This window comes from Caretta caretta, chromosome 2, assembly GCF_965140235.1.
Source record: "Caretta caretta isolate rCarCar2 chromosome 2, rCarCar1.hap1, whole genome shotgun sequence".
Classification (NCBI taxonomy): Eukaryota; Metazoa; Chordata; order Testudines; family Cheloniidae; genus Caretta; species Caretta caretta.
This window is the reverse complement of record NC_134207.1, coordinates 45,383,969-45,405,874: the sequence shown is the minus strand read 5'-3', so window position 1 is coordinate 45,405,874 and position 21,906 is coordinate 45,383,969. Positions and strand designations below refer to the sequence as shown.

At 43.0% G+C, this 21,906-nt stretch overlaps 1 protein-coding gene across 9 annotated transcripts in view; it reads right to left on the bottom strand.

The window, feature by feature from the left end:
* RUNX1T1 (RUNX1 partner transcriptional co-repressor 1) overlaps positions 1-21,906 on the bottom strand; it is a 145,914-nt gene that overhangs the window by 61,481 nt on the left and 62,527 nt on the right. For 8 of the 9 annotated variants that reach the window (XM_048841203.2, XM_048841208.2, XM_048841202.2 and 5 more), the window contains 2 exons: positions 10,677-10,814; positions 2,144-2,385 (listed from right to left, as the gene is read on the bottom strand). In XM_048841203.2, coding sequence (XP_048697160.1) covers positions 2,144-2,385; positions 10,677-10,814 — 380 coding nt within the window. Of the gene's footprint in view, positions 1-2,143; positions 2,386-10,676; positions 10,815-11,731; positions 11,751-21,906 lie in introns of those variants that run through there. The other variant, XM_048841210.2, reaches the window with a different exon arrangement.

Genomic DNA, 21,906 nt, shown 5'->3' with positions numbered 1-21,906 from the left:
AAGGTCCCAGCTAGATTTCCAGAGCCCAGATGGCATTTGGCAAGTTAGAAAACAGTGCTACTTATAAACACAGGAGCACACCTGATAAGGAAATCATTGAGAAACAATAACATGGAATCCCACAAAGCCATTTTTCAAAGCAGAATCACGTAAGTAAGCCTAAAGTTGAAGCTGTAGTTACTAAGCATGGAGAACTGTCACCTTCAAGCACACATTCCCCAGATGCTCATTACATTTTACAGACTTTGACTCCACTGTTGTTGCCAGTTACCTCAGCCCATGCAAGACAATTTCCCTGGCACACAGCTAATTCTACATTTCCACTGAAGTCAATGGGAGTTTGGGGTATGTAACTAAGTGCACAGTAGGGCTCCTTGCAAGTCATGGAAGCATAACAACATTTAAGTTACACCGTCTAAGGTGCACTTTTAGTTCATAGTTGTTGTTGGTTTGTTTATTTATCATGGTACTGACCAGATTTATTTAGTATTATACAAAAACATACAGAAGTATGACATCTGTGGCCTAATGACAGGTTTCAGAGTAGCAGCCGTGTAAGGCGCCACAAGTGCTCCTTTTCTACCTGTGGCCTGATATTCAGTGGTGGTAGCACTTGCAGCTCCAGATGAAGCAGTGGCAACTGAAGTGGTAACATCTGGAAATCAGACCACGAATTTTTATTTTCTAGTATATCCAAGCCCTGCTGAATGAGCTATATAGATTTACATGGGAGGCAACATTGCCAGTGGTAATAAGAAGAAACCTGAGTTCAATTTCTAGTGCTGTCACAGGATGGTAAGTGATTATGGGCAAGCTACAGCTCACTTCATCGGATGCTCAAATAAATTGGTTCGTCTCTAAAGTGCCACAAATCCTCCTTTTCTTTTTGTAAAAAGTATTATTTCTACATACCAGGAATTCCATACACGTACCATTATAAATAACATGATATACAACTGCAATACACTGGCTTAGCACATTAAATCCCTCTTGCAGCTGGCCTAAGTGACTATGGACAGGTCTACGCTGGAAAAGGTTATAACGATACCGGCAAATCCTCCTAGTGTACATTAAGCTTATATTAGCAAAAATGGTTTTGCTAGTACAGTGGAACCCCTATTTTACAAACCAATTGGAGATTGAGGAGCTCATAAAAATAAAAAAAAATCATAAAATTAAGCATCTCAAAATTACTGTAGGCATTCTGCATAGGTTGCAGTGTGGTGTAATGCACTGCCTTCTTCTCTTCTTCTTGTCTTTCAAACCACGGCAAAGCAATTTCCAATACACTAAACACATGCTGACTTTTTCCTTACTCAACATCACTTTTGTTATGCAATTTTTTCATCACTGGGAAAAATGGTTTGTATAACTGGCTATTCGTAAGATTGGTGTTCATAAAATCAAGGTTCTATTACAGGGGTTCTCAAACTTCATTGCACCGCGACCCCCTCCTAACAACAAAAATTACTACATGACCACAGGGGGAACCGAAGCCTGAGCCCACCGCCCCGGTGGGGGAGGGGGCAAAGCTGAAGCCGAAAGGCTTCAGCTCCAGGCAGAAGGCCTGTAACCTGAGCCCCATTGCCCAGGGCTTGGGCTTTGGTCCCAGGCAGAGGGGCTTTGGCTTTAGCCCCGGGCCCAGCAAGTCTAAGCCAGCCCTGGCGACCCCATTAAAATGGGGTCGCAACCCACTTTGGGGTCCCTACCCACAATTTGAGAATCCCTGTTCTTTTATATAGTTTATACAGATTTCCATGCAAAATAAGCTATACTGTCAAAAGCATTTTTATACCGGTATAACTGCTCTACATAAGGTTTCTGCCAGTTTAGACATGTTTTTATTTATTCATTTATTTTAAATCACACCCCGAACTGAAATTACTATACTGGCAAAAGCTTCTAATGGAGACCTGGGCTGAAACAGCCTACTACTTACTGACAGCTAGTAGATACTTCTATTAGCTCTAATGGCAGGGTGCAGGGAGGCAGGTTCTCATGGTCCCAAGTTCCATACTCCCAGAATAACCACAGTGCATGCATGCATGCATGTTCATTACACAACTATTAATAAATCTTCCAATTTTTAAAGTTAAAATCTACTATGAACAAAAAAAGATAACAGTCACTGTTATTTGCTTACCACAAGTCCTAGCACAAGGGTACGTACTCTCTCCCCAATCTCTGGTGAAATGTCATTGCCAAACTGCTGTAAGGTTGTAAGAAATCTCTTCAGTTTGCTGAGTTGCCTTGCTCCACAAGCTGGTGGTAACTGCTGATTAGCCAGAGAGGATGAAGAGGAAGATGATGGCCCATTGCTAAAGCCATTAGGTGGAGATGGAGCTCCATTTAATGCTGTTGGTGAATGGCTAGTGCCATTGGTTACTGGTTAGAAGAAAATGGAAAGAAAGAACATTTATAAGTTTAAAGTTTTCTGTGTTTCACCTCAAAATTGATTGTGTAACTCTGAAAATATGAAGTAGCTGATATTTTGATTCCATTGGTATAATTAAAGATAATTAGTCTTTTGATAGAATGACTCTCCACAGTTCATGTATCTTGCACAGAAGCTGGTAATAAATGGTGTATGGATCTGGATAGCACTAGCTCTCATACACACATGCCAGACACCTGAAATGTTTTCAGACCAGAACAAACATCATTTGGAGGTCAGTCTTTTGTCATGGGCTTATATTAGTGTAACATTTTTTTTTAAATAAACTGCTCTGGAAAGAGTACACATATATTTAGTGGAGGCTAAATTTATCTCTGAACATTTTAAATCATGTTTTGTACACACACTGGACAGCTGTGTTTATAAAAACAGGACTTTCAAGTTTTAACCTTATGCCACCCAATTAGAAGACTATTTTCTTTCACACATATTTTGTAGCCACTAACATACAGAAAGATGGATTTGTATAAAAAGATGCAACTGGTGCAATGTTCACTGTGAATTTATTGTTAAGATTGAAGGCTTGTAGCCAAGTCTCTGGACTGGGCCTTGGGAACAGATATGGATTTTCTTTCCTGGCTCTACCTCAGACTTCCCACATGGCCTTAGACTTAGCCTCTTCATGTCGCAGTTATCTTTCTATAGAACAGGTCTGACAGTACTTCCCTACTGCACAGTGCTGTTGTGTAGAACCTATTAAACGACTGTGAAGTGTTCTGATTTTGTGGTAATGGGGGCCATGTAAGTACCTTAGACAAATATTATCATCATATTATTATTAATGATCAAATAAGAGGCTATAACTCACACATATTTAAGAGAGAAGGGGGACTTGCTTTAGTGTTGCTATGCTAGCCTGTCTAGTTTTGAAATTCTTGTTCTCATTCTCCAGAAATGTACCAAATTAAGGCCATCTTTTTCCCCATACAGACCTACCCGGAAACAGTCATCCAAGCAGAGTGCAACTGCTGTGGGTTTCCTACTTTAATAGCCAGAGCAGCAAAGGATGAGTTTTGGGGCAAGGGAAGGTCCACACATTTTAGGGCAGATGGGCCCCAACTGGGATACCCTACCTTCTTGTGCAGATTACACTAGCATTTAAGCAACAGACCTTAACAAAAGTTAGTGCAGAACAGCTGTGCCCTGGAGGGGCACAAAAGACTCTACGTCTGGTGATGCTGTTCCTCACACACAGGAGCGAACAATATATTCCATCTAGTGCGGTGGCACCAGGGCCATCCTTAGGCATACGCGGCTGCATAGGGCATCCAAAAATTTGGGGCACCCCTCGATCTTAGTGTCCCCCCTTGCACGTCTTCCTATCCCTGCTCTGACCCTTCCTGCAGGCTCCCACCACAGCGGCCTACTGCAGCCTGGTGAGTCTTCCTCTGGACAGGTTTCAGAGTAACAGCCGTGTTAGTCTGTATTCGCCAAAAGAAAGGAGTACTTGTGGCACCTTAGAGACTAACCAATTTATTTGAGCATAAGCTTTCATGAGCTACAGCTCACTTCATCGGATGCATACTGTGGAAAGTGTAGAAGATCTTTTTATACACACAAAGCATGAAAAAATACCTCCTCCCACCCCACTCTCCTGCTGGTAATAGCTTATCTAAAGTGATCACTCTCCTTACAATGTGTATGATAATCAAGTTAGGCCATTTCCAGCACAAATCCAGGTTTTCTCACCCTCCGCCCCCCCCCACACAAACTCACTCTCCTGCTGGTAATAGCCCATCCAAAACCTGGATTTGTGCTGGAAATTTAGATAAGCTATTACCAGCAGGAGAGTGGGGTGGGAGGAGGTATTGTTTCATGGTCTCCGTGTATATAATGTCTTCTGCAGTTTCCACAGTATGCATCCGATGAAACGAAAGCTTATGCTCAAATAAATTGGTTAGTCTCTAAGGTGCCACAAGTCCTTCTTTTCTTCCTCTGGAGGGGATCTAGTACTGAAAAGTGAAAAAGCCTTCCAGCCTGCCAGACCTATTGCACAACACTTAAACTGTTAAAGAGCCATTCAAGTGGTAATGAAGCCATTTAACAGACATTTGCCAACCCACAGGTATATACTGTCAGTTTCTGAAAAACAGTTGGACATTACTGTAATAGTTACTCAGAACATGCTAGTCTACAGGATCTTAGTTTAAAATTTGCTTTAAAAATATTTCATTAGTGTGTTGCTGAAGATTATAAAAATCACATCTCTAAAAAATCCTTGCATAGATTTTTAGATGCACAAGCTGAGAATTCATCTTTAGTCTTAAGTGCTTGGATCTCCAGACACAGTTTTTTAAATAAATCCTTCAAAAGACCATCCTTATCTAAAATACACATGTGAGCCCAGGCTGCCGTCAGGCATAGGGGCACAAGTTTGATAATACTGAATAGAGCCCCATAAAACCTAAGGACGGCCCTGGGTGGAACAGACTATGTGCCAGACATGCTCTATGGACCAATGTAGTGGCGGAACAGGGCCATTTGTTGATTCTTGTGCTGGGCAGGGGCCACTCATATTCCAGGATTTAACAACGACCTTGCTTTTGCAGAATCAATGCAGCCTCATAGCCACCCAAAAACTGAACGAGCCCCGAATCTGGCCCATGAGATACCATAAAACATTCTTCCACAAATAATAAATGGAGAATCACCTACATGGGAGGATATCAAATAACAAAATGACAGATGGCTGCTCACTGAAAACACTGGACAGACTGGTGACACACTGAGCTCACTACTCTCTACATCACAAACATTATTTTAACATTTTCTTAGCCACTGGCCTCTCTCAGACAGTGCCCTATGTTACTTAGGCCATGTCTACACTTACAGGTAGATTGGCACTGCTGTGATTGATGTAGTGGTGTCAATTTAGCAAGTCTGGTGAAGACCCGCTAAGTCAATGGCAGAGTGCTCTCCCATCGACTCCGGTATTCTAGAGTAAGGTAAGTCGACCTAAGTTACATTGATTTCAGTTACGTTATTTACATAACTGAAGTTGCCTAACTTAGGTCGACTTACCGTGGTAGTGACCAGCCCTTAGTAACAGGGAGTTATCCTCTCGCATAGCCATCCCTATTTGTTGATCACAACTCTTCTTTCACCCATTTTGAGTGCTGCCAACTCTCACTAAATTTCAGCAAATTTACTAAAATTCTGTGGCATTTTAAAAGCGATTTCTGCCCAAGCGGTAGATATGGCAGCAGTTCCATTTTGAGGACACTAGATTCATCGATTCCAAGGCCATTGTTACCATAGATTGACTACCTGTATAACACAGGCCGTAGTAAGAAAAGGAGTACTTGTGGCACCTTAGAGACTAACCAATTTATTTGAGCATAAGCTTTCGTGAGCTACAGCTCACTTCATCGGACGCATACTGTGGAAAGTGTAGAAGATCTTTTTATACACACAAAGCATGAAAAAATACCTCCTCCCCCACCCCACTCTCCTGCTGGTAATAGCATATCTAAAGTGATCACTCTCCTTACAATGTGTATGATAATCAAGGTGGGCCATTTCCAGCCCAAATCCAGGTTTTCTCCCCCCCCACACACACAAACCCACTCTCCTGCTGGTAATAGCTTATCTAAAGTGACCACTCTCCTTACAATGTGCATGATAATCAAGGTGGGCCATTTCCAGCACAAATCCAGGGTTTAACAAGAACATCTGGGCGGGGGTGTGGGGTAGGAAAAAACAAGGGGAAATAGATTACCTTCCATAATGACTTAGCCACTCCCAGTCTCTATTCAAGCCTGAGTTAATTGTATCCAATTTGCAAATGAATTCCAATTCAACAGTTTCTTGCTGGAGTCTGGATTTGAAGTTTTTTTGTTGTAATATTGCAACTTTCATGTTACAACAAAAAAACTTCAAATCAAGACTCCAGCGAGAAACTGTTGAATTGGAATTCATTTGCAAATTGGATACAATTAACTCAGGCTTGAATAGAGACTGGGAGTGGCTAAGTCATTATGCAAGGTAACCTATTTCCCCTTGTTTTTTCCTACCTCCCCCCCCCCCCCCAGACGTTCTTGTTAAACCCTGGATTTGTGCTGGAAATGGCCCACCTTGATTATCATGCACATTGAAAGGAAAGAGGTCACTTTAGATAAGCTATTACCAGCAGGAGAGTGGGTTTGTGGGGGGGGGGGGGGTGAGAAAACCTGGATTTGGGCTGGAAATGGCCCAACTTGATTATCATACACATTGTAAGGAGAGTGATCACTTTAGATAAGCTATTACCAGCAGGAGAATGGGGTGGGAGGAGGTATTTTTTCATGCTTTGTGTGTATAAAAAGATCTTCTACACTTTCCACAGTATGCGTCCGATGAAGTGAGCTGTAGCTCACGAAAGCTTATGCTCAAATAAATTGGTTAGTCTCTAAGGTGCCACAGGTACTCCTTTTCTTTTTGCGAATACAGACTAACACAGCTGTTACTCTGAAACAGGCAGTAGTATTTTCCCCAAAATAATTCCTAGCCTTTAGAAAAACATCCAATCTTGATTTTAAAATTGTCAGTGATGGAAAATCCACCATGACCCTTGGTAAATTATTCCAATGGTTAATTACTGTCACCGTTAAAAATGTATGCCTTATTTCCAATCTAAATTTGTCTAGCTCCAACTTCCAGCCATTGGATTGTGTTTACCTTTTTCTGCTAGACTGAAGAGCCCATTATTAAAGATTTGTTCCCCAGGTAGATATGTATAGACTGTAATCAAGTCACCCCTTAATCTTCTTTTTGATAAGCTAAATAGATCGAGCTTTTTGAGTCTATCACTATAAGTCATGTTTTCTAATCCTTGAATCATTCTTGTGGCTCTTCTCTGAGCCTCTCCAATATATCAATATCCTTCTTGAATTGTGGACACCAGAACCAGGCACAATATTCCAGCAGCAGTCTCACCAGGGTCAAATGTAGATGTAAGATAACCTCTCTATTCCTTCTCGAAATCCCCCATTTATGCACCTCAAGATCGCATTAGCTCTTTTAGCCACAGCATCACACAGGGAGCTCACATTCAGCTGACTATCCACTACAACCCCCAAACCTTTTTCAGTCACTGCTTCTCTGGATAGAGTCCCTCATCCTGCAAGTATGGCCTATATCTTTGTTCCTAGATGTATACATTTACATTCACTCATATTAAAATGCATAGTTTGCTTGTGCCCACTTTACCAACTGATCCAGACTGCTCTGTATTAGTGACCTGTACTCTTCATTTTTTACCACTCCCCCAATTTCTGTGTCATCTGCAAACTTTATTTGTGATGATTTTATGCTTTCTTCCAGGTCATTGATAAAAATGTTAAATAGTGTAGGATCAAGAACCAATCCCAGTGGGACTTCGCTGGAAACACACCAGCTCCATAGAATCATAGAATATCAGGGTTGGAAGGGACCTCAGGAGGTCATCTAGTCCAACCCTCTGCTCAAAGCAGGACCAATCCCCAACTAAATCAATCCATGACAATGCCCTGTTTACAATTATTTTTCAAGACTAATCTGTTAGCCAGTTTTTAATCCATGCAATGTGTGCCATGTACACTTTATGTGGTTCTAGTTTTTTAATCAAAATGTAATGTGGCAACAAGTCACTAGAGAACACAGTTCCTAGGTCGGGTGGCTCTGCAGAGCTTCAGCATAAGAACGGCCATACTGGGTCAGACCAAAGGTCCATCTAGCCCAACATCCAGTCTTCCAACAGTGGTCAATACCAGATGCCCCAAAGGGAATGAACTGAACAGGTAATCATCAAGTGATCCAACCCCTCTCGCTCACTCCCCATTTCTGGCAAACAGAGGCTAGGGACACCATCCCTGCCCATCCTGGCTAACAGCCATTGATGGCTATTAGCCAGGATGACTCAACTCTAGTGTGTGTGCACAGTAGGGGAAGCAGTATCCAAATCAGGCAAAAGCAGAGAGGAACTGGCTTAGGGAAGCCCTAGGCAGCAGCCACAGCAGCTCCAAGCCATGCTCCTCTTAATGCTGCATTGGGGTGGGTATCTGAATTAATATAATATATTAAATACAGTAAAGATTGTGAGGCACTTAGATACTATGGTGATGGGAGCCATATAAGTACCTAAGATAATGTAAGTGAGGATTTGGAAAGGATGGGAGTGTGTCACACTATCCAGCAGGGCACTGGTCCAGATGTCCTCTGCCTCCTCACTCACTGCTCTGGGCTCTCTATTGAGTCCAGACAGGAGGGGACAAGGAGCAGTGGACCACGGAGAATGACTTAGAAGGCCCGGCAAAGCAGGGAGCACAGAACCTGAGGAAGGGGCAGGAGAAGCGGGCAAATACTGTGTTCAGAGGAGGCAGTAGATAGGGATTGTCTGGGAAGCCTGAGAAAGTGTCCAAAGAGAACAGGAAGCAGTAGAAGAGGCCCTTCCTTTGTGAGTACATTTTCCATCTGGAAACACACACACACACACGGTAGGGACTAAGGATGGCACTTTCTGAAAATAATTAAACAACCAACAAAAAAGGAAGAAATACACAATAAATAAATAAATAAACATAAATAAAAATAATTTTTGTTTTAAATCTTATCTCAGTCCCATGATGGTCAAATTTGTAGGTTGGCAAAAGTCTGTGTTGTTGACAAAACAGAATTTAATATTTGCAATTTTCAACAAAACAGTGAACAAGTTAGTGATTCTTCTTCTGTAAACACCAATGGGCCCAGAAACAGATACACTTGGGCTGTGGACATTCACATATTATTGGAAAACAGACTCTAGAACAGTACTGTTTGTACTGTAACGGTACTGTTGTAGGCACATGCCAGATCGCTTGAAGATTAAAAAGCTTTAAACAAAGGAATCCCCTAAAATGCATTGGTTCACATAGATTCTAGATTTATCCAACAAACACAAATTCTGTAAAGCCTACAGATACTGATTAAAGGAAAGCTATGTCCTCTTCTTTTTGTATTGATAATAAAGAGTTTTATAGCATCCATAATTGTGCTTGGCATTTCACACAAGATACAAGTCACAGCTTTGATGAACTTACAATTTAATATTGCAGTCCTGCAACAATTTAAAGAACATGCAAATCTTTAAATACATGAGTAAATCCCTGAGCCTACTCATATGCTTAAAGTTAAACTGTTTTATAAGTCTTTGCACGATCAGTGCCTATGAGTGAAATTTATGCCTGTGCAGAGGGCTAGTACAAATATTATTCACCATTTAAGTCACATGTAAATCCTCCAAATAGGGCTCCTCTGGGATTTAAGAGGTACAGAGGCCTTGCACTGGCCTTCTGCACAGGAGTAAATTGCATGTGCTAAATGGTGTACCTAACAGACAAGGAGGGGGCAAAGGGCAAGGGTTGCAGAAATAACATGGTGCCGTTACTGTGTGTATGCATACATATGCCTACATGGTTCACAAGTATTTACATTAAAAAATGTCAACACACTCTTATTTTTATATTATAACAATGCAGTGTAAGAGACAAAAATATTTATTTTTAGAAATGGGGGAAAGACAATAGAGTGTTTTGTGAATAATGACCCAGGTGATGGACCAGATTCTGATCTCAGTTACATAGATATAAATGCAGAGTAACTCCACTGATGTCAGTGCAGATTTTTTTGCATTTATATCAGGTTAAGAGAGACGAATCTGGTCCACGGTGACTGAGGTAAGTCAAATAGTCACAGGCTAGGGATTTCCAGATTCAATGTGACTGGTTCGAGATAAAAAAGATATTTCAGCATCTTTAGAAAACGTAGTTCTAGAATGACGGTTAGTGTAATTTCTGGTTAATGTTTATTAATTTATTCTTTCCCCCTCAAAAACAGATTTAGACCTCGGCATTTATTTAAAAGAGAATGCGATTTCATTACCACCACAACAGTAAAGTTCAGAAGAAAGTCTCCATACTTCTTTTATCAGGAATGCTATAACTGGAGCAAGAGTGCAGGGGAAGTTAGCACTGACTATTCTTTCACTGTGCACCCAACCCACCAATAAATTAGGAAACTTCTGAACTGACTGGTTTCACAGATTAAAATGTACTAATCTACTGTGTTCTTAGTTTTGCTTAATGACATTATTGCAGTATAATGAATTGCTGCTCTAGCCATGTCATATAGGGCTCTCTTCACATAATTTGATTTCTGACATATAGGAAGAATCAAAATCTCACATGCAAAAGAATATGGAACAAAAGAAGAAAATAAGTCTAATTACACGTTGTGGGTGTGAATGAACTGGTTCTTGGAGCTCCTTGGGTAGTGGGAGGAGGTGGCATTGTTGGAGGCGTCAGCCTGGATTGCGTCTTCACATCCACGGGTGAGTCTGGCATTGTGGAATGCTTCTCAGTGCGATCTGTAACATACCACATGAACATACTACTTTATTTCTCCAAATTCATCAGTTCTGAATAAAAAGCTTAACCATGAACTAAGCAGCTTTAGCAGCTTCTGCGGAAGATAAACACACTTATCTACTCCAGCTTGTTTTTTCAAGATGACATCGTTGAAACTGCACTTAAGAAGGTGTAACACAGATAGGGCCTCATTAATAAACAGGGTCGTATTATCTTGTGTTTTTATTTCTAGCATGTGCAGATGCTACCCCAAAAACAGTACTTGAGCTGCAATAATATCATCTCACTTGACGGCTTTAACATTAGCCAAAAGGAGAAATTAGATGAAGAGTCAGGAAGGTAATAAATCCCCTTCTGACAACTCTGGAAGAACAAAAACCTGAAACGCTTTTGTACAGGTGAGATATTGGCCATAGCCAGCACTCTTCATGACTGGTTTTCCATGTAGCACCTGCTGCCTTCTTCATCTTTTGTCTTTGTAAGTATAATGGATACCAGGGTTAATACTGCATGTATCCTGCCTGGGTTTAACAGTCCACCTCCTGGTTCTTTTTTAAATCAACAAGAAATAAATACCATATGCCATATAATACAAGGTATCTTTGGCAGACACAGGTCCTGTGCATTTATACTAGACTATTACTAATATAAAAAACACTGTCAACTGTTTCAACTTATACCTTTAACATCAAGGACAACTGCAGGCATGCTCCAATTTTGGGAAATTTAAAGAAACAAAAGGAAAAAGGACTTGACAGTTCTCCTGATGGAAAGATATTTGCCACTGAAACTACAAGATTTAACTCTGTTTTACCAGCTTTTACACCTAAATTCAAGAGGTACATTTGAAAAAAAACAACAAAAACTTAAAATCTGTATATCAAGAATGGGCAAAACAAAGCAACGCACCATTTACCTATTTAAAGCCATATTGTGATTGCCTTGTTCACATCAGCAGTTCATTGACACTCCTGGAGTAAGTAAGATGATCGTATTTAGCCTTTAATGTTCATTAGCTACTAATGTAACTTTTCCAAAGTCATTCTCCATGAAAAACAATTGCAAAAAATATTTGTTCTTGAAAAGATGAGACCTTCAAACTGTCGATAAAAATGGATACAAGATGCACACAAATACATACATAAAATTATATACACACATTATATTATACATAATATGCACATATGTGTATTAAAGAGAGATTCCAGAAATATATTTTTTCAATAGAAATATTTTTAAAGAACCCTTAGAAATAATACCAGTTCATTTAATTTATAAAGAGCACGTAATACCAAAGAATGTGGTCCCGATCCCTTACTATTAAGAAACTACAGAAATACGACACAGCCACATATTCTGCAAAGTTTTGCAGTTGCAGAAGCTATATTCAACATTTTCTCTCTCTTTTTGAAAAAGACCAGTTTCTATAAAGAGAGTTAAGTTAGTTTTTTTCAGACTTTGGAAATAAAAAACCCTAAGAATGAGACGCTAGAACCATACAAGCGGAAGGGAATATACTTTGTAATCATAGCAGTAAAGAATCTGCAGTGTTGATCTAAGGTCAATAAACTCAGAAGTGTAGTAAACAGTGTCCAAAAAGACTGGCTGAAATTCTAAGGCATCTACACAGCCAGGTGAAGTGTGGTAACTCAAATAATGGGAGCAATTACGTTTTCCATACACATCTCTCTCTGTATTGCTATGCTGAAACATTTAAACCAACGACTGCAACAAATCATTTATTTAAAATAAAGAACTTTGGAAATTAGCCTCAAAATGTTCATTACTTCCTTAATAGTTGAATTCATCTCACACTCACCTCAACCAACCTCAGCAACAAGGGAATAAATAGCTTTCAACTCATGTTGCAGCTGAGGGAAAGAGGCACAGCAGTGAGTAGAGGCCCTCCTAAATAAAGGCAAATATTTCTGCCATGCCAAGAAAGGAGAGAGAAAGGGAGGCTTGCCAGAGCTGGCTGGGAGATAACAGTGGGAACTGCTGGTCCATCTGGTTTTCATTCGGCTAACACTCACATTGAACTGTTAGAGAAGGCAGTCCAGGTACGCAGATTTGAAGCATGTGGGAGCACAGACACAGCCAGGGAGAAGATGGAGGAAAGAGAGAGAGAAGTCAAACTCCACTAGCAGCCTGCTGTTCACACTGAGCAGGCACAATCTATATCCTCCCGTTCAACTGCTGATAACTAAAAGCAATTCTGCTATCATGAACAATCACAACTTCTTCCTCCCTCCCTGCAAGTCCACTTAGCTTTTGATCTGGCCTGAATTTTGGAACAGTCCCTACTCAGAGGAAAATTTAAGAAGCAGACTAGAATGGTTTATATTTTGTTATTTAAATGGACCGTGTAGTTGCACTATTGTACTGTTTTTGTGCTCCAGTTTCAGATTTTCAATATATTATAACCTGTTCATGTAATGATCCAGGATTTCTTTTAAAATTATTTTTATTCACTAATTTATTATGTCCTAGGTTTATCTTTAATTACAGTATTAAGTATAACCTATTGTTACCCAGAAATGCATTAGCACCACCTCCTGTTAGGGTGACCACCTTTTCAAAAGGCAAAAGGGGGACACATGGAGGAGCCCCGCTCCGCTCTGTGGCCCCACCTCTGCTCCCTCCTCCCCTAAGCCCCCACCCCTGCTCCTCCTCATCCTCCCAAGGCCATGCACCCTGGCCAGGTCACCCAGGGCAGGTGGAGGGTCCAGGATTTCCCACAGCAGGACCTTGAAGGGGAGAGGAGGAGCAGGGGGCAGAGCCTTGTGACAAGGGGAGCTAAGGCCCACCTCAGCCCCCAACCCCGCACCATGAAAAGGCTGGTGCCATCCCTGAGCCTCTGGCAGACTTGGAGTGCACTGCAGGGAATCTGGGTCAAATGCTGCCCCAGAGTCATTGGGGAGTGGGATTTGAACTCTGCATTTTGGGACTGTCCCACCCAATTCTAACAATGCTACACCTGGCAGACTTGAGGCTGTATGCTCTCCTGAAATGGGTCAGGTTCGCAGTGCCAGAAAGGAAACATAGACTGCAAAGCTTGCTCTTCTGCCTGGAAGGCACAGAACAACCACACAGATATTGAGCCATCCCAGGAGGATGGCCTTCTTCTCTGTACTTGTGTCAGGGACCTGGAAGACAGGATACTGGGCTAAATGGACCTTTGGTCTGACCCAGTACGGCCGTTCTTATGTTCTCATGCTCCTCCTCCGGCACAAAAGCTTCTTTTGCTGCTGCCCCCATTAACTCCCCACCCTTTCCCTGAGCTGTAGACATGTGAGGAAGATGTTGGGTCTTAAAAATTCAGCGTACCGCAGGTGCTTCCCAATTCTATTTACCCACTCACGAACTTGCAGAGCCCTGACTACTCTGATTTCAAACACAGGGGCTCCTCAAAGAAGATAAAGGAGCAGAGGGGTGGAGAAGAATGCTGAAGTGTCACTGCTTATACACACTATTACAAATTCTTGTAATTCTAATTGTGAGCCTTGCAATATTTGTTGTTTTTTTAAAGCCCCAGGTTCTGGAGTCATGTGATTATTACATGAGAATTTTTTTAAATGAAAACTGAAACAGTGTTCACCCTCATACTTCCAAAGAAAAGCCTAAAAATGTGAACCCTAAAAGACTCAAAAATCTAAAGACAAATAAAAAGGAGCCAACATTTATTCTTGTTAAAATCTCATGTTTTGGGGGCTCATGTTTTTTGAATGCTTGGGGTTTGTAATACTGCCCATACATTCTTCACACAAGTCCCATGTGGATTTTTTCCTCTCTGTACATATAAAGGGGAGGGAGAGGATCCACTCCAAAGCCTGAAGAGGAAGTAGGACTGCCAGGCGTCTGGTTTTCGACTGGAACGCCCTGTCAAAAAGGGACCCTGTTAAAAGTCCGGTCAGCAGTGCTGCGGGTCTAGGGCAGGCTAGTCCCTTCCTGTCCTGGCACTGCACTGCACCCTGGAAGTGGCCAGTAAGTCCGGCTGCTAGGCGAGGGAGCCATGGGACTCTGGGCACTGCCCCTGCCCTGAGCACTGGCTCCGCACTCCCAATGGCCGGGAACCGCGGCTAATGGGAGCTGGGGTGTGTGTGTGTGGGCAAGAGCAGCGCACAGAGCCTTCTGCTCCCCCTCTCCTCCGCCTCGGAGCTGGACCTGCTGGCCGCTTCCAGGGTGCGGCATGGAGTCAGGACAGGCAGGGAGCCTGCCTTACCCCTGCTGCGCCACTGACCGGGAGCCGCCTGAGGTAAGCCTGCACCCCAACCGCAAGTCCCAACCCTCTGCCCCAGTCCTGAGCCCCTCCCCAACCCAGAGCCCATCCTGCACCTGTAACCCCTAATCCTCAGCCCCACCCCAGAGCCCGCACCCCCAGCTGGAGCCTTCACTTCCTCCTGCACCCCAACTTCTTGCCCCAGTCCAGTGAAAGTGAGTGAGGGTGGGGGAGAGTGAGCCACCGAGGAGGGGGGAATGTAGTGAGTGGGGGCGGGATCATGGGGCAGGGTGGGGCAGGATCTTGGGGAAGGAGCGGAGCTAGGGTGTTCAGTTTTGTGCAATTAGAAATTTGGCAACCCTAAGAGGAAGACATATTCACAATATGTTGGTTTACAGGGATTCATGTGCATTTTCTCCATTTTCATTACATATGGGCTCATATGCCGTGAGTTTGACTTGGAATTCAAAAGAACTAAAAAAAAACCCAACAAAACCCTAGTCAAAACTGGAATTCCATGCGTTTGACATGGTTTTGATGCAAAAGAATAAAACTAAACCCATGTCTGCAAATCTTAATTCACATACGCCTAGGGTGAAATTTGAATTTGTAATTAAACCAGGTGAGTTTTGAACAGCTTCAGGTCCATGATGAAAGCTTCACACAGCCCATATGTTCACCATCTCTCAAAACCTCACACATAATTTAAGAGTACAATTCGAATGGGTAGTGAGAACAGTCTATTTCAGGTTTAAGTGTTTCTACGTCAGAATACTAAAAAGCAGCCAAAACTCTGGAATGGTTACCGTAGCCCTAACCAAATGGGTCTTAAGCCCAGAGGTCCTCCAAACTACAGGAAAAAGGAGACCATCTGCAATTCATTCTGTATTGTTCATTGAAATCAATTCAGGATGGAGATAGATGGTGAAATAATGGGCCAGTCCTAATCCATGCACACAAGCCTCTGGAACAATGACAGATTTAGGATAAATTCAGAAAGTATGTTTCAAGTATGCAGGGATCTATTTCATTTGTTTTGGATTATATTTAAAAAAACATTTTGAAATATACATTCTTGAATTTATTTTACAGCAAAGAGCTAAGAGCTGTGATTTAACCACAGAAACTTTTTGCTCCATTTAAAATTAAAGAATGCTGTAAAACCAACTTTAAATTATGACGTTTCTTTGGTGGATTTTTTTAATTCAAGTAACTAAATTATTCTTGTCATCCATTCAATTTTTGCAATGGGAACTATTTTTACCACTGTTTTTAGCTGTTAAATGAATGTTGATATTTACTATAAGTGTAACTAGCCTTATAAAGTAAATATGGGGAAAAAAACACAAAGAAAAATCCCTCCAAAACCTAAAACATGTGCATGAGGGAGGAAGGGGGAAAGAGATGTGCATGTATTCAAATAGATTTACTTCAGTTCCTGTATCCTAAATGATTTAGTCCATTTTTAAAACAAGGCGGTCTTTCATATATGGCAAAATTTCAGCATAAATGGCAGGCTTCCAAGTCTAATGCATCAAGGAAGGCTGATCTATGGAACAAAATATGGAATATATAAATATTTTCCTGATACCATTTCAATAGCCAATTCAATGTCAAGCATTTCTAGAAGTGGTATGTTTTCAATTTCCCTTTTAAATGAAAAAACGTATGGTATAATACGCTGTGGCATTTATTTTACTTTTAGTTAGAGCAAACAGTTCCAGATGTATATTCCGGCATGAAAGATTCTTAAAAGACGTTCTATATTGACTTTACCTAGTATTCCTGTGCCAACCCACAGAAAAATTGGTGTTAAAGGTTGCTGAATTAAACCAGTTTAAATTTCTACTGTCTAGTTTCCTTTATAACTTACCCTGTAAACCAGCAAAAAGGAATGTTCAAAGCTCCATGCATGTAACAGAATAGAAAAATAAGTTGATCCAGATATATAAATTGAGCTCAAATCCATCTAAAGGATTTTGTACTGGTGACCATCACCATAGCATCCATTCTAATATTACTGTCAAATACACTATTCTGATGGTTTTGAGATTGGATAGCACATTAATGACATACAAAACAAGGGAGGGGGTCATAGCAGTGATGAACTGAAAGAGGAAAGCCCAATTAAGTCCAGTGAAAAGTAATAATTATTTAGCAGTTATATAGCACTTTTCACTCATACATCTAGCACTTTACAAAGGTGGGTAAGTCTCGTTCTCCTCGCATTAATTACAGACAGGTAAACTAAGAAACACAGAAGACAGTTTGACTTGTCTAAGGTCACACATAGGAAGCGCTGTTACTACTGAGAAGAGAACCCAGGACTCCTGACTACCAGACCCATCCTTTATCAACTATACCACAATGAAAGAAAGAAGAGGAAAGAATGTTTTAAATCAGTCCCTAGGAACTATATGAAGATAGGTGTTCTAGTGAGAGAGAGATTTGCTTGAGTGTTAAAGGAAACAAGTAAGCAATGCAAGAAGGCCATTCCTTCCTTCCCCACACTCACTGTTTTTGGGAACTACTGGAAATCTCTCTGTGCGGCCACAGAACACGATGATCAGTCAGGAGCACTGCAGCTTCTCCCTCCATGAAGTACTGCCAACATGCCTCAAACTTGTTTGAGAGAGACAGCAAGTGCAGTCCAGTCTTCATTCCCATTCATTTCTTGGCTTCTCTACTGAGGCTGCCAAAAGGGATTCTGATGATCACAGAGGTTTTTGTGCTGTGAACAAATGTCCTGAAACCCACACCTTACTCACTCAGTTTACAGCACTAATCAGACATCCATAATTTTCTGAATCAGTCTCGACTGGATTCAAAATACGAACCTAGAGGTGAAGGAATCTGAATCCCATTACGAATTCTGTGGCCGGAAGAAACCCTTCAACAAGGATCTCAAAGTAGTAGTATTAAAGGTAAATCAAACTTTCAGGCACTATCCTTCTTCTGAAGAATATAAGCAGTCCTAACAGATATATATCTGAGGAATAGGTGTGCACACAAGACAACAGAGATGGAAGATATCAACTGGGCTTGCAAGATGAAAACAATTGATGGCATCTTCAGTATGATGTACATGAAGCTCTTAAACACCAACAAATATAGCTGGTTTTCTGTAGTGCAATACAACAGCTTTGTGACAACCTTATCTCACTCTTTTCCAACTCAAATAGTTGAGCCCTTAATCATCTTCTCCACATCATCAGCTATTCTTGGAAATAAATGGAAGTGCATCCATTCTATCCATTTCTGCCCAGTTCTTTCATCTTCTGCATAGAAACTCTGCTTCTGAGATTGTCCTGAAATTATCACAGACACCAAGTTATCAGACTATTTCTTTAGCACATCTAAAACAAGGCAATGAAAATAATGTATCCAGCACTCTGTTGCATGAATTAACAAGGGTGTTTGTGATATTATCCCCTAACTCAAATCTAAAGGGGTTGTGGATTATATGTGCCAGGCGAATGCCAGCATATGCTTTGGAAAACTAGACTGTCACACATTACCGTGACAACCAACGATGCAGGTATGAAGCACACCTTTTAGTTTGGATTCTGGGACTAGTGTCTCCTGCAAATGGGCCTGGGTTGAATATTCTTAAGGAATTAAGAGGTGTATCACCTCCCCACCCCAAATGAAGAGAAGAGAAGGGTGTCCAAGGTTATGGGTGGCATCTAAGGTAAAATGATCCAGTTGTTCTAAATACAGGGTTGAGATGCCTTTGCTCTGACAGATTATTTGAATGCAAACTCCCAAAAGAAACATGTGACGAAGTGGGAATGTTCTTAATGTTTTCTCTGAATACTGTGTGGGTGCCTCAGTTTCCCCTATGCAGTTCTTAAGTATCCAGGTGGTGGGATAAGGGTGTGTGATTGTGGCAGAGCCCTAGGAGGCCAGTATGATGGTGTCTGCACAAAGAATGGCCGACCCCCTGTCTTCTGGCAACTGATGGCCTGGGCCCCTCCTCTGCAAAGGTGTCAACTGAAGGTGTTGGAGAACAAAGAGATCAGGTGGCCTCCTGGCCTGGGAAAGAGACAAAGGAGAAGAGGGGCTGGAGAGTTTCAATTTTGGAGCTGGCTAGGGAAATGGAGGGAGGCTCAGATGGGGCTCTGGCTTCCCTGCCACCCAAGACGGACCTGACTGAGGGGTCCTGTTCTCTGTACCTACAAGTTCTGTTTTAGACCATGTTCCTGTCGTCTAATAAACCTTCTGTTTTACTGGCTGGCTGAGAGTCACGTCTGACTGTAGAATTCGGGTGCAGGACCCACTGGCTTCCCCAGGAGCCCCGCTTGTGCACACTCGCTGTGGGAAGCGCACGGTGTGGAGGGGAATGCTGTTTGCTCCGAGGTCAGCCTCAGGAAGGTCGAAGCTGTGTAAGCTTCTTGTCCTGGGGAGAGGAGGCTTCCCCAGAGTTCTGACTGGCTTCGTATGGAGTAGTTCCACAGCATCGCCCGGTGACTCCATGACAAAACTCTCTCAGCACATGATTTTATTTAGAGAAGTGTTTGTTTTATATTTTATTTATTTTAAGTGTAGTTTTGCTAAAGTATTTAACTTTGAAAACTCAGTTCATTTTTAGTCACTTTTGAACTACAAATACTGAACCCACAATTTTGTCAGATTATCCATTTCCTGATATATCTTCTCTTCCTTTGCCTTGTGGTTTCTGTTGTTAAAGTCCAAAACAATAACTGGGTTGGAGAAGGTGTAGTCTACAGCTAGATTAACCATCAACAAAACATTCTACTAAATATTTCAGTGGGAACTTAAGGAGATAACCTTTCACCCTAGGAGAGGTCTACAAGAAAAATAAAGGTCAAAATGAGGCAGCAGCTTTAATTCTTTATTTAAACCTTCTAAATATAAAATCCACAAATTCCCTTGTCAAGGCTGACTGCATAGCAGTTGGACTGTATTGGAAGCGATGACAATACATATTCATTTTAAATACCCAGTGATCTTGGCAGTTAAGCATTATAAAAATTCCTATAAATATATGAGTATGCAACTAAGGCAATTAATAAGCAAAATGTTCTCCCAAATCTGTACTCTAAATGCTATTATCCTAATCCTTCACTATGTTTCCTGAGTTTTTCTCTACTTTTTTTTTTTTTTTGCTGAGAAGGCAAACACACCAGAACTGTATGGAGTAAAGAGACTCATGGGAGCAGAGGAGTGGAATCTTCAACCCTAACACCACCCTGCAACAGCTAACACAGAGGTGCTCGCTCCCCACCCACTTTTACAAATTATGGAGAGGGGAAGCACATATGACAATTCCTTCAGATTGGTGAACAATCCCGACTACCCTTTACTCCTGTGAAGAGAGCCATTGGAGCATTTAGGTTTGTGGCTTTGAAAGGGCTCTCCACTTCACAGTATTTCACTTGCTTTTTGGTCCTTGGTCCACCTGCTAGAGGTAGTAATGGTGGAGGATCTGTCCTCAGAGGGTTCACTAATAGCAGTGGTTCTCAACCGGGAGTCCGCGATCCCCAAGTCCTTTCAGGGGGCCTGTGACATCCTGCAGCTGAAACCCAGAGCCCAAGCCCTGGCACCTCCTGCCACAGGGCTGAAGTCCTAAGCCCCGGAGTCTCTCACTGCGGAGCTAAAATTCCGAGTCCCAGCGCCCCCCGCCGTGGGCCTGAAACCCCTGAGCCCCGGCCCCTCCCACCACAGGGCTAAAACCCCTGAGCCCTGGCGCCCCCCGTCGTGGGCCTGAAACCCCTAAGCCCTGGCACCCACCATCGTGGGCCTGAAACCCCTAAGCCCTGGCACCTGCCATCGTGGGCCTGAAACCCCTAAGCCCTAGCACCTGCCATCATGGGCCTGAAACCCCTAAGCCCTGGCACCTGCCATCATGGGCCTGAAACCCCTAAGCCCTGGCGCCTGCCATCGTAGGCCTGAAACCCCCAAGCCCTGGCACCCGCCATTGTGGGCCTGAAACTCCTAAGCCCTGTCGCCTGCCATTGTGGGCCTGAAACCCCTAAGCCCTAGCACCTGCCATCATGGGCCTGAAACCCCTAAGCCCTGGCACCTGCCATCATGGGCCTGAAACCCCTAAGCCCTGTCGCCTGCCATTGTGGGCCTGAAACCCCTAAGCCCTAGCACCTGCCATCATGGGCCTGAAACCCCTAAGCCCTGGCACCTGCCATCATGGGCCTGAAACCCCCAAGCCCTGGCACCTGCCATCGTGGGCCTGAAACTCCTAGGCCCTGTCGCCTGCCATTGTGGGCCTGAAACCCCTAAGCCCGGGTGCCTGCCGTCACAGGGCTGAAACCCCAAGCACTGGTTGCCCTCCCCCCACCCCCACTTCAGTGCCAGATTGGGGCAGTACCAGGGGCAGCTCCACACACCCCCTTCCTCCTCTCCCTGCCCCCGAAGCCCCAACCCCTGGCTAGATCGAAGTCAGGAAGCCAGAGCTGGGCAGTGTGGGAAGCTGCTGCTCTGGCTGGTGTCATGGAGCAGGCAGCCGCGGCAATCCCCCGTCTGCTGCTGGTGACCGGGTTTGCAGCTACTCCTCAGCTCACACAGCTGGTAAGAGCCACCCAAGGAGGGGGACCCGGCTCTGTGGCTGGAAGAACTCTTGGGGGGGGGCAGCGACCACAGGCGAGCCCTCCTGGCACACAGCCCCTAGCTATCCCTCCCAGCATCCTGAGCTCCCCCTTCCCACACACAGCCCCTAGCTACCCCTCCCTGCATCTTGAGCTACCCCCTGCCCACACACAGCCCCTAGCTACCCCCTCCCTGTCCCCTGAGTAGTTTAACTTTTTGAGTTGAACCCTCACTACACACAACTCAGACAGGCTGGATGAGTAAGAAGATGGAGGTGGGGCTGCCTTCCTGGACCCTGCTGTGCAGAG